The 13,648-nt window shown below is 41.7% G+C and overlaps 1 protein-coding gene and 1 long non-coding RNA gene across 2 annotated transcripts; both read right to left on the minus strand.

The window, feature by feature from the left end:
• Positions 1-174: 174 nt before the first annotated feature.
• si:ch211-221n20.8 (fibrillin-3) lies at positions 175-11,411 on the minus strand. The gene is made up of 20 exons (XM_041039666.1): positions 11,292-11,411; positions 10,920-11,045; positions 10,612-10,752; positions 10,117-10,242; positions 9,736-9,768; positions 9,107-9,229; positions 8,769-8,891; positions 8,445-8,567; positions 7,196-7,318; positions 6,563-6,685; positions 5,383-5,508; positions 4,634-4,762; positions 4,394-4,486; positions 3,581-3,676; positions 3,181-3,276; positions 2,920-3,015; positions 2,072-2,173; positions 1,875-1,980; positions 1,153-1,269; positions 175-774 (listed from the first exon to the last, which is right to left on the minus strand). The coding sequence occupies exons 1-20, from the start codon at positions 11,398-11,400 to the stop codon at positions 696-698; spliced, it is 2,190 nt and encodes a 729-aa protein (XP_040895600.1). The 5' UTR covers positions 11,401-11,411; the 3' UTR covers positions 175-695.
• A 136-nt stretch (positions 11,412-11,547) lies between these two features.
• Positions 11,548-12,690, minus strand: LOC121182969. The gene is made up of 3 exons (XR_005894180.1): positions 12,564-12,690; positions 11,942-12,079; positions 11,548-11,608 (listed from the first exon to the last, which is right to left on the minus strand). It is a non-coding gene; the product is annotated as an uncharacterized LOC121182969 (long non-coding RNA).
• Between the last annotated feature and the right edge of the window lie 958 nt (positions 12,691-13,648).

The following is a 13,648-nucleotide window of genomic DNA, read 5'->3' on the forward strand; positions in this document are numbered from 1 at the left end:
TATGAATCAGTGTGTTTTGCACAGAAGCCTTTTACCTGCTTACATATAAAAATTGCAGGATAAGAGGGCAGATATCAGCACTACACAGTGATAAGAATGATATACACTCACACACTGCAGTTCTTTTATGTCACTTCAAACTGAGACTAATAAAAAGTTGACAGAGTACTGTTATTAAGTACATAAGCTTTGTTAGGGGTGGTCCTGTCCCAGCATCAACACAGTAATTCTAGTTTGAAGTCTAAGCCGTCATTGTAAAAAACGTGTGAATGTGTTTGCATCGGTTTATCTTTATTGGGAATATTCAGTGAACTCTTTCAGTACGACCTTTCTCTGTCATTATTAGACAATCATTAACAAGAGATCAGAGATCATTTTGTAAAAAGACAATAAGTGTAACAGTATCAGTTTTAACTTTCAGCTGCCATATACAAACATTACAAATAACGAATTCATTGTACATTTGATTTAAAAAGGAAAATTTATCATGAAATGTAAACAAGATATGATTGTATACAAAACTGAGATAACTGTCTACATATATCACAAACCAAATAAACAGCCTCTATGATACAATTATGTCCCCTTTTCATGTCAAAATGGAGGCTTGTCTCATTTCACTTCTTGTCTGATGCCCAAACTGTTGTCTGGTACGTGAAGTTTCCTCATGACAAGGAGCTTTTAGACAGCATGGCTCATCTGCCCTTCGTCTCAGGACACTGGATTTTGTAGCCCACCCTGTAAGCCTGCAGGTAGACGCGTGCCTGGTTTATCCTGGAAACAACCACACAGCAGACACAGCCTTGTCACATTGTTCTATAATTACGCTGTGATCTAATTTCGCCTTTTAAATTCTAATCCACAAATATTACTTACATTTATTTATGTTATAGTTTTTCAAGACCTTCAAGACAGTTTTCAAGACCTTGAAAAACTATTTATCAGTAATGTTATGACACGGTTAAGTATGTAGTGCATCTAGAGGAGAAAATCTTGGAGGTCAGTTCATTAATACAATAATAAATAAATGTATCACTAAATATTTTAGTTAGTAACTTTCACCCATCTGCTCCTCCTACCAGAAGAGAACAACTTCATGAACTACTTTATGCTGGAGGCAGTATCAGTATTAGCAACAGGAATACCAGTAACCTGTATTTAGTGCAAAGCTGAACTCCCAGGGGTCCACAGCGGTCAACATAACTCTCCCTAAATGCCTTTCTCACCGCTCGAGCCATACTGACCACCGTGGTGACCACAGGGCACGTCCTAGGACACAAACACAAAGACACATCCATGAGAATAAGCTACAGTATTGTAATTACATGATGGCTCTATATCTGTAGGCTGAAAACGTTATTAAATGATTGCAATGGTTAGTTCTTACAAGAGTTGCTTTTGTTCCACGCCATTGTTTCAGAACAGAAACTGTTTTTGTTTTTCTTTGACCAAACCTACGCACATTTTCAACTGCTCGGCAGTGATGTTTTGAAAGACGTTTCACTCTCAAGACAAAAACAGAAATGGCAAAGCAGCATGCTTCACGTTATGATAATTATCTTGACAGTAAATATTCATGAAGACTCTTTGGTCTTTTTTAGCAAGCTATTCGATACTACTGTGAAAACACAGCGTTGTCATTTGTACCAGCAAAGGAAAAGAACATCACAGGCCTAATTGTATGCTGACATTAGCTGTAACTATGGCTCTGACTAAGGGAAACAATGGATGTGCTCCCATGTATTTTAGAAAGCTTCATCTGTTCTCAGAAGAGAGAATGATGAATAGCAGCCCGGTTAACACTGACCGAAGATCACACAGAAACGGGTGTTATTTGTGACTCTGTTCGTGCTGCTGTTGGTATTCATACTTACAGTCTCTCACAGCGCAGGCCTGCAGTGCCCTCTGGACAGGTGCAGGTGTTGTGAGGACTACAGGTGGCTCCGTGCTGGCAGGGTGGCACACAAGGGGTGGTCACCGCTACAGACACAGCACATGGCAAGACGCTTAATACAAAGTGAAGGCAAAGATCTTTCACACACATAGAATACACACACACACAAAGACTAACCCGTTTCACAGAGGCTCCCAGTGAAGCCTTTGGCGCAGCGGCACCTGTTGAGGCCAACACACACTCCATCATTCTTACAAGGCTTCTGACACTGAACAGGCTCTGAGGGAGACAGGGAAGAGCAAACAGGAATTTAGTCAACAGTAATCCAGCTCAACTCTACAACACTGTCACCTCCCTCACCTCACAAAGCAAAAATGCAGTAAAGTTTATGGCTGAAATTCACAGAACATCACAAGAGAACATTTATTGTGTCTCATTTGAATTTGGACATTATATATGACCTCAAAGCAACAGCACACAGTGAGCAGGAGAGCTGTTTACTACACTGGACTGTTTGCTTTGTAAGGAACATGACCTTGGGGATAAAGGTCTGTTTATTTTATTTGATTATTTTTTTGCAGGCCTGAACTGAAGCAGTGGGCCTGGTGCTGCACTAACAGCACCACTGACTGGCTGCCTGGAGAACAGCAAATCATAAGGCATTAGTTCCCAATTTTTCTGACCCTTTCATCTGAAGGATTTTTAGGGGACTGCGAACATGTACGAGTATTTCACACAAATAAAAAAAGTGTAACTGAAATATTTCTTTTTCTTGTATCCCTTTAATCTGGTGGTCAACATGGCAGCAATTTCTGCTTTGCATAATTTAGCACAAGAGGGGGACAATTCTCATGACTTCTGTTTTGATAACAGTCTGTTATTTTATTCTTTTACAGGTTTGGGTTTTATTATATTTAAAACACAGGTTTAAATCAGATATATGTAGAATATGCTCGCTTACTGCAATGTTTCATCATCATGTAACAATGGACAGATGCAGTGACCATGAACGTGTGGAAGCTCACCTATCTGGCAACGAGCGCCTTGCCATCCGCCAACACATGTGCATTTGTTGACATCCACACATCTTCCCCCGTTTTGACAGGCAGGAGTGCACAGGGCTACAAAACACACACACTATTGAATTTTTTCTCCTTCTACATTTTATCATGCAGTGCTGCTAACAAGCCTGGAGGCAAGAAATGACAGGCATCTAGCTTCCCCCAAGAAGTACCGGCTTGCCTGGAGTAACTGATGCTAGATGTGTTGGTGGTTTTGTTACTCACGCAAAAGACACTGGTGGCCGGTGTAGTCCGAGGGACACTGGCAGGTATCAGGCCCCACACAGCGACCACCGTTAGCACAGGGCAACTCACACACCGCTGACAGAGGCATGGGGAAAGAAGCATGAAGAAAAGTCAAAGCAGGATAAATAGAGATAAAAATGCTAAAAGATATAATGCAGTTCAAGTAAATTCAATTATAACCAGGTGGAGAAATTTGGTGTTATAAGGTTTGCAGCCAAAACACAAAAGGCCGACATATTATTAAAAAAGATGCCACTAAATGCTCCACACCGGTCCTTTAATATAATACCTGTCCCCCTGTGTTTAGAAACACTGTTGTTACAGTGCTTATTTATACAGAAGTGGTGCAGTCTCCATTAACTTTCATGTAAGACTTTACCTGTGTGGCAACCTGCTCCGGTCCATCCAGGAGGACACAAACATTTGTTCCAGCGCATGCAGGTACCTCCATGGGCACAGGGTGGAGAACACATGGCTGAAACGCACACAAACCAACGCTGATATTATTCTGTTTCATTCATCCATTTCTCACAGCAGTGTAAGGTTTTGCATTCACACCATACTGACTCCCTATCAGGGTCCTATAATCATCTCACTCTCAATATGACACTTAACGACACACGAAAATGAAACTTAGAGAGACACAAATTAAATCTGCATGTTTTATATTCCCCAAAAAACTTAAAGGCTATTTTTTGAAGGCTTTTCTTAACCATCCACCAGCCAATGTTCTGTCTGCAAGACACTAAATACTGTGTAGAACATTCACAAACTTACATGTAATATATGGATCCCTAGATTAGAGTCTTGTCTTTTTGGTCATTGCAGTAATTTCCATGGCAGGGCATACAACTGAAACCTTTGAAATATGCTGTCCCTCTGACATCTTCCTGCTCATCATCTTAAAACTGTTACTAATATCATGTTTTGTCTTTATCTGTGGGCAAAGCTGACATTTCCGTCTCTCCATCTTTTGCTGATGGTTTATCATAATGATGGTTGTATCATCAGATAATACTTAAAGCAGCAATGGTTCTCTCACTGACTGTTATTACATTATTTTGTGAATGTGATCACAACCTCCAGCTCAAATAATGTATTGGCACCTATCCTGCCAGAATATAACCAATATATGTATTTGCTATCCATGTACGACAATAAAGATTTATCTTATCTTAGTGCAGGTTTGTACCTGAGCAGCCCACACCAGGGTATCCTGGAGGACAGTCACAGCTATTTGGGGCCACACACAATCCGTAGTTCTGACACGGAGGGTCACACACAGCTGGAAAAGCAGAGAAGTTAATGAGCATAACTTTTTATGCCTAACTTAACTGAATAAAAACCTGAATAAATAAGCCCCTTTTTGCTAATACTGTTGTCTGCATGATCCATCATGATCGCTGCATGAGATGTATGTTGTCTGACTCACGCTGGCACTTGGTGAGATCATCGGTTCGAACTTCATACCCTTCCCTGCAGGTGCAGTTGAACCCACCAGGATGGTTCACGCAGAGCTGCTCACAGCCTCCGTTCATGAAGTCCCCACACTCGTTCACATCTCATGACAACAGAGGGACAGAGAGAGTTAAGCAGGTGGGCGTTTAAACCTCGACACAACAATCTATAAGACAGCCTGTTCATTTCCCTCTGGGCTGAGTGACCAGAGAAAGTTTAGTGTCTAAGAAAACTTGGCCACAGCTGAACCATTCAGTCATAGTTGTTAACAGCCAATCAAATTTCCGCACTTCCTTTTTCCCAACTGAGGTGATTTCTTTTTATGAACACCTTCAGCCTGGTGAGTGTGAAATGGATGAGAAGCTGATTAGATCTATGCAAACCTTTCCAGCTCTTTACTGTTTTTATCTGAAAGACTACAGCAATAAACGTTTCTAGAATTTCCTAGTGAGGTCTGAAGGAATTTAATTGATTTTTTTTCTTTACATTTTATGTATTCAATATCAAAAAAGCCCGTCAAACTTTGTTGCATAACCTCACATTAAATAACATAAGCTGTTCCCAAAATCCATAAAAAAATACAATGAAATGGTTAAATAAACAACTTCACTTCTGGATCAAAACTTTGCAGGTCTAAATATATCAGAGTCCACAGTGTCACCAGAACAGAGTAACAAATTAACAAATGTGGTGGAACTGTGAGGAGTGAAAATGAATTCTCACCCACGCAGCTCCTCAGGTCCTCCCCCAGCTTCCAGCCTGTCCGACAGCCACACTGGAATTGGCCCTCAGCCCTCACAGTGCATATGTGGTCGCACCCGCCATTCCTCAGCTTACAAGATGTAACATCTGTTCAGGTGCAAAAGAAATGATCTTAAAGAAAAACTATGCTAAAAGTCATGGAACATGAAGTGTTTTCTGTAGAATTATATAATTTGCTTAAAAAATAGTATGAAGCATTTTTAAAGAGAAATCTTTTATTTAATCTTATCTGATAATAAGAGTGAAGTTACAGTAACAGAAGCTATACCCAAAGTTTTATACAAGTCCTAAAGCAAAAAAATATTGTTAGAAAGTCTGTTCTATGTTTATGGAGCATTTTTAACATCAGTATTTCACTGTCAGATTAACTGTGAAATCTTGGCTGCAGTGAGATGGAACATTTGGAAAACAAGACCATGGAAATTTCTTAAATTCAAATTTTGAACATAATTTCTTAGTAAAAATCTGACAATATTGTTATGCTAAGACAAGGGATCAGGCCAGGACCCAAAAGCAATAACCCCCAAGACAGCCTAGGAGTAACTTAAAGTCTTTTAATGAACCAAAAATCACTGGAAGTGTCCAGGGCCAGGGAACAAAAGTCAAACAACCAAAAATCATCCATGCAGGAAAAAAATACTCAGAGACCAAACCAAACGAAAATACAAAACGTTCTTACTTGCAAACAGAGGAAACCAAGGTAAGTCCATAAGGTGGGGAAAAAAATGCAAGACACAGGTACGGGAACCATCACGGGGAAGACACACACTCAGGCAAGGAAACAGACTCAGGCAAGGAACAAAGACGAACCAACAAGAACACAGGGAAATAACCAGACTTAAATACACCAGGCAATGGGCAACAGGTGAAACCAATTAGGGCGGGGCAGACAATCACAAAAGGAGGGAAACAAGACAAAGACAGGAAGTAGAACAAGACACGATACACAAGGGCCATGATTTCAAAATAAAACAGGAACAGTGAACAAAACTTAAACTAAACAAGAAATTGAAAAGGTCCAAATGTCCACAAAAGAGATCCAAACAAAACAAAAGAGTTCAAAGAACAGCCCCCTTAGGGGCTAGTCATGACAAATATACATTTAAAACTGAAAAGAATGTCAACTCTGTAATGAACTTACTGCCACAGGTGAGGTTGTCCATGTCTAAAAGCAGAGGAGGAGGGCAGTGGCAAGTGTGTCCTCCTGGAAAGTTGGTGCAAGTGTGGGAGCAGGCGCCATTCTGGAGTTTACATTCATCAATGTCTGAGTACACACACACACACACACACACACACACACACACACACACACACACACACACACACACACACACACACACACACACACACACACACACACACAAGGTAAACATCTTTTTAGACACCCTTATCTCCCCTGTGCAACAGATTCAGTCTGGCTTTTTGTCATCTCTCTAATCTTCCAAAATGCGCCCTTAGGAGACTTATGTCTGGACAGAAGAGATGGAGACAGACACACACACACACACACACACACACACACACACACACACACACACACACACACACACACACACACACACACACACACACACACACACACACACACACACACACACACACACACACACACACAAACAAGCACAGACAAAATGAAACAGTGAGATAACATATTCATGGCAGTTTTTGCCTGTTCTGTATGCTAGTAAATTGCTGATGCTCATCGTGTTTAAATGGCTGAAAACGAGTGGGTAAACAGCGGCGAGAAGTGAATGAGTGTCGACGGGTGACTGACCCACACAGGTGTGGCCATCGATGTGCAGCTGGTAGCCGGGCCTGCATGAGCACTGGAAAGATCCAAGAGTGTTGACGCAAATATGCTCACAGGTCCCATTCAGCGCTAAGCACTCGTCCACATCTGGGGGATCAGAGACATTTATTTAACTCTTTTGTGATGATCAAACATGGCTCCATGTAAGGGGCTCATTCAGACTTTAGCCAAACACTGTTTGTAATTCACTTTAGCACTTGTTTCAACAAGCTTGGAGGGCCAGGTGAGAGGGGTTTGCAGCAGAGGACAAGTTAATAAGAGGTGGCTTGTTTGGATCCACGGACGAAAAGTGGCACTGGCTGTTGAGGATGATCTGGGGACAGACAATCTCTTTGCTGGCCTCTACTGTGATTCTGAACTCCCCTTTACCTGAGTGCAAATTGGGGATTAGGGCTCATCTTGTTCACAGGAAGCCAGCCTATAAGTTCCTTCACAGGCTGCAAAAGTAATCAGCTTGTTACTGCCACTAACTCACCCCTCATTAATAAGTGGCCATAATCAATATTTTTGTGACAATGTGAAAGGGGTTGTTCGTAATCATGGACCTACAGATAATTATCAACTAAATCTGCTCCCCTCTGCTTTACAGAGTGTTATAGTGAGTTTCAGGTCATTGCTTAACTGTCTGGTCTGTAACTTAACTTCCTCTCACTCCTCTCATAGGGTTCTTTTTGGCTGCAATAGGAAGCTGTTTTCAGATAACAAGTTTTGAAAACCCACCGTACATTACCTGCCTGGCAAAACCAAACAACAGAACTAAACAGCAAGACTATCTAACATTCCCCTCAGGAGCTGGTAAAAAGTGGTATCTAAGAGTGAAGCTAAGAGTGAATATTAGATGTACATTCATCAAGTGGCTATGCACACTCCAAGTGAATAATAATGTTGCTCTCTATTTGCTGGTTGTGCAAATAAGTAACTGTTTTCTAAATCCACCATATCATCTTAAAAGGCAGAGTGCTCTGATGGCTGAATGGTTACAGCAAAAGACATAAATGTCCATGATTTGAATTCAGCCATGGGCTTTTGTCGCATGTAATGTTCTCTTTCTCTGACCTATGTTTCCTGTCCACCTCTTCACTACTAACTGTCCAATAAAGGCAAAAAATAAAAAAGAAGGTGATGATATTGTCAGTGTTGCGTTCACAACTTGTTTCAGATGCCACCTCTTGATGTGAATGGATCAAGGCCCTTCTCCTGACCCGTGCTTTACCTGTGCAGTTGTGTCCACCCTGGTCCAGCTGGTATCCGGAGGCACACTGGCAGCTGTACCCTCCTGGTTCATTGGTGCAGTTGTGTTCGCAGTGGCCGTTGTTCATGGCACACTCATCAACGTCTGTAAACAAGGACAATCCTAAAGGGCTGATGTCTGGTGAGTGCTGTGTGTGTCGAAGTGCTGCTGGCACACACCAAGTGTTGTCTGTATGACACAAGTATCACTGGCAGACACTTAATGGTACTAAGTACTACTCATGGTATGCACATATGGAAAACACACACTCAAACCCACACACCCACACCCACACCGCTTACCCACCAAAACAAGAGTGTCCATCTCCATTGAAACCCTGGTAGCATTGGCAGAAATATGAGCCAATGATGTTGCCACACTGTGCGTTGGTATCACACCCATGACCACCTGATGCACACTCATTCTCATCTGGAAAGACAGAGCACAAGCTTTTTTTTTTTTTTTTTTTCAAATCAGTTCCAAAACTCAGTTCATTTCTATTCAATAAACGTTGTTCTGCCACTCGGGATAATTTTAATGGAAGGCATAACAGCGAGCATTAAAACACACGCACACAGGGAAACTGACCTCGTCTACAGGAAATAGAGTTTTCCCATGGAGCTAAGTCAGCACTAATTGCTTACCTTCGCAGTGTGTGCCGTTTCCCCGGTAACCTGGCCGACAAACACACTTATAGCTCCCAAGCGTGTTCTCACACACACCCTGACCATCACACACCGCAGGACTCTCCGTACATTCATCCACATCTGGGACAGAGATGAGGGACAGAGGAAGAGAGTGATACATATAGTCTCAGACTTTTTCATTGACTTATTGCTATATGATAATTTGCAATAAAATAGTTTATCATTGTTTAAAAAAGAACTGTTATCTGTGCAATTCACCACCCCCCAATTTGGCTCCAAGCAGCAGAGTTAACAAAGCATTCTCATATCATCAAACCTCAATCAAGTCCTTATTAGGCAAAGTGGTGTCAAATTTTGTCCCTATAACACTATGAGACGCTGCTGCATTAATTTAAGACAATATTTTCTTTTCCCAGATCCTTTATTCCCCTATGTTTAACTCAACACTTCTCATTACTTTCCAATAGAAATTTTTGAACAAACGGTAACTGTGGAAAACATTGTAAAATATGGATCAAAAATAACAATATCTAACAACACTCCTATAAAGACGACCTTTTTCAAAGACTCAAAACTTGGCTTATGATTTGGCAAGCAGCATGTGTTAAGCATGGAAAGCATCATACCTTGACATACGGTGTAATCTGGACACACAGGACCTATAGAGGACCAGAGACCAGAAGTGCAGCAGAGTCACAGAGAAAACAGAAGGAAGGTATAAAAAAAAGTGATAAGTGTATTAAGGATCAGATTTAGATGATAAGAGGGGAAATTAGTCATTATAGGAAAGGTGGAAGAGGGGTTGGGAGTCAAAAACAAAGAGGAACAAAGCAGGCAAGCAGCAAAGCAGCAGATTAAAGCTCACTATTCCTGCAAAGACTTCCTTCATGTCAGCACAAGTTATTAACTCTGGGGGAACTTGAGTGAAATATGAAAAAATAACGACACCAGATCAAATCTCGGCATCGGTCTTATCCTGCTGCGGTGAGGCTTAACGACAGACTTACCAACGCAGGCGGGGGCCTCCGCTCTGAAACCCAGCTGGCACCGGCATATAAAGCTTCCAGGGGTGTTCACGCACACATTTCCCAGTTCACGCCGACACTGTTCCTCGAAGCTACACTCATCCACATCTGCAGTGGAGAGAAACCAAAAAAATAAGAAGCTTTCATTTCACAGTCTTGTATGGATTCGTCAGTATGACATGAGTTGCAGAGGTATACCTTTTATGATCATCCTTCAGTTCTCTCCAAGTAATTCAAGGTTATTTTGTATCTCAACCTGTGTTTTTCCATAAATATGTTTTTTTTTTTGGGGGGGGGGGGGGTATTGTACGTGTTCTGATCAATTGTGAACAAGAATTCTGCCTGCTATTCTGTAAATATATTTTCCAACGCCCATACACATCTCACTGCTGCCTAAGTGTAGGTGCTCTGAATATGCTGTACATTGTACATCCACATTCCATAGTAACACACCAAGGACGTCAAAATGAGGCTCACCTACACAGCTTTGTCCATTTAGGGCCATTACATATCCCACAGGGCACGAGCAGGTGAAGGAACCAGGGGTGTTCTTGCATTCAGCGTCACCCTGGCAGGCCTGCAGGCCCGTCACTGCAGCCAGAGCACATTCATCTATATCTGTAAACCCATGAGGCACATACACATTATGACCATACAGTTTAGGCTGAATGATACAGATAATAATTTCTGAAATTCTCCTTCCAACATGCTCTCACACTCATACAGTACATCCTCTCTGCCTCACACACAAACACACACACACACACACACGGATGTTGACGAACCCTGGCACCCTCCAGCACCCATCAGGTAACCACGGAGACAGCTACATGAGTAAGAGCCAGCGATGTTAGTGCAGCTGGCGTGGAGACCACATGGTCCTGGCGCTTCTCCTTCACACTCATCAACATCTGTTGAATAGAGAGAAGATAATTCACCGCATCTAACTGCAATCAGTGTATAAACATAAGCAAATAAAACATGTGCTGGTGTCACGGTGCTGCATGTGGTATGTTGATGGAAATCCTGTACAGGATAAACATGTTGGAAATCATTTTACATTTTCATATTTGTCCTTTGAATGCAGTAATGATTTTATTCATGTTCTAATGAAACTTTAAGTACTGGTTTCTGCTGCTGATTCTCTCCATTCTCACCTTTACACTCTGCAGCTCCCTCCAAAGTAAAGCCCACAGGACAGGTACAGCTGTCACCAACCTTCACCATGCCAGATGAGCAGCCACAGCTGGTGCTGCTCTCCAGCATCACCTGGTTTCCTGGACACTGAGGAACAAGACTGGAGCTCGGAGAATTTGTGGTAGTCAGGGGAACTGCTAATGTAGAAGAAAAAGGGGCAATTTTAGGAGAAACTGAAGGGCAAGTCGAAAAAGAAATTGCAGGAAAAAAACTCACATGTGGTGGGTGTGTGGCTTGGTGTGGGTTCACTGAGATTTCCGATTGCATTCTCAACCACCTGATTGAAAACCAGAGAGAGCAACAAACTAGGTTTAATTCATGCCATCACACATAAAAAGGATGTTTGTAATAGTTTACAAAGGAGCAAGGAAGCGCTGTATGTCTGATCGACAGGTGCTCTTTAGTGAGGCCGGTAGAAGTACAAAAAACTAAATCACAGAAGTCTGTTTGCCTATATGCTTGAGGAATAAATTAACATTATTTCTACAGCTGTCAGTATTCTTCAATATCCAACAACACTTCTGGGATCTTGTTTTTAGGACACTTGTAATCCTGAAAGCTGAACACCAGAATCTTTAAAATAGTACAGAGGATCTCCTTGGTCACTGACCTGGCCCTTGGTGGAGTCAGTCTCCGCGTGTTTCAGGACTTCATTTTCATTTTCCTCGGGGCTGCTCAGAGGTTCGGCCACAGACAAAACCAGCAGCAGGGCTGGCAGGAGAGTCCCGAGGTGAGTCATCACCTGAATCTGTGTGGTGAGGAAGAGAAGGAGGTGTGTTTACTGAGCTATCATCAAGCCAAAGATGCATAAAATGAAAGAGAAATGAGAGCATGTACCAGTTACTAGTTTACAGTGAAATTATACTTGTGCATTGTGTGCAGCACTAACGCCAGCTACACAGTGCATGTTCAGGCAGGCAAAACAACAGAGGGGTAAGAGCACCCTGTTATTAAGTTAACATCAACCCCCTGGGCTGTCTGCACACAACAAAAGAAACTTAGAGCAGCTGCAATGCCGCTACACGTTTGAGATAAAGTGAGAAGAATTTTGTCTGATGTCAAGTTATTTTCGTTTATGAAAAGTTAAGACTTAGTAGCGATGTGAAACGTTTATGTGAAACGTTTGCGACAACAAACTCTGAAAAAGCATACAGCTGTTGGACTAACTCACATTGTAACGATGCGATAACACAAGCTGAGGAAAAGTAACACATGGTTTAAAGCCGACTTACCCGAGTTGGATATACTCGCGCTTAGAAACGGTTCACCGGGAGATAGACAGAGACAAATAGATTTCCAGATGTTAAAAAAAAAAAAAAAAAAAAAAGTGCTTCCTATCTTCACCAGATGCGGATTCATGCAAGTCAGCTCTGTAGTATGGGTGGGGGGGCTTTACGCTGCGGCAGTGACTCCACATCCTGTTCAGGAACTCTGAACTTCCCATTCCACAAATCCCAAACCACCGCAGAAAAGCCGATGTCGCACACAGGCCTGCGGGCTGCTGGGAGATGCCCCTGCCCTGAACCCTGACACGTTCGGTCAAGCCACGGAACACGGGAGGTCAAACAGACTTTCCCACAGAGTTCATAAGAAGAAACATAAAATCGATCACAGAAAATATCGTCAAGTGAAGTCAACTTAGCTCCAAAGAGCCCATGATGGCAGCAGGTTACAACTCTTCTGTCTGCTGTCAAACCGCTGCAGTTCAGTTTCAAAAACATCAGAGGTCCATTTTGTTATTTTTAACTAAGTGAACATTTCTGCCACTTTGCTTTGTGATTGAAGAAAAAAAAAAGTAGGCAATATGTAAAAAGGGTATTTTAGACCCACAGCCCAATCATCTGGCTTTGGAGAAATCAAGCTGTGTGAACCATGGGGCCCATTTTATGGTAATTTGATGCACTTTAGTAGACTCTAATGAATACCTTCAGGGCCATTCCATTTTTGTTGGGTACAACAGAGAAAAAAAACACAACCTATTACATCTTGCCTGATAGCAAAAACTTGTGTGACAGCGTTGTCAGCAAACCATCATATTGCTGCATGTTTCTGTCTACCAGTTCACCTCACAATTATCTCAGTTTTTCAGATTATAAGACAAACTAAAAAGAGGTAAAAAAAAAAAAAAAAAAAATCTCTCTCGAGGATGCCTTTTCCTGTTCAGAGGTTGTACTGGAGTTATCTATTCATATTTAAAAAAAACAAAAAACAAAAAAAAAAAACAAAAAACAAAAAACAAAGACCAACTGGGTAATGGTTACTTTAATTGTTCTTCCCATTGGAAACCAAAGGGAATCTTTTAATGGCTTCTGATGTT

Source organism: Toxotes jaculatrix, chromosome 6 (genome assembly GCF_017976425.1).
Source record: "Toxotes jaculatrix isolate fToxJac2 chromosome 6, fToxJac2.pri, whole genome shotgun sequence".
In the NCBI taxonomy this organism is placed as follows: Eukaryota; Metazoa; Chordata; class Actinopteri; family Toxotidae; genus Toxotes; species Toxotes jaculatrix.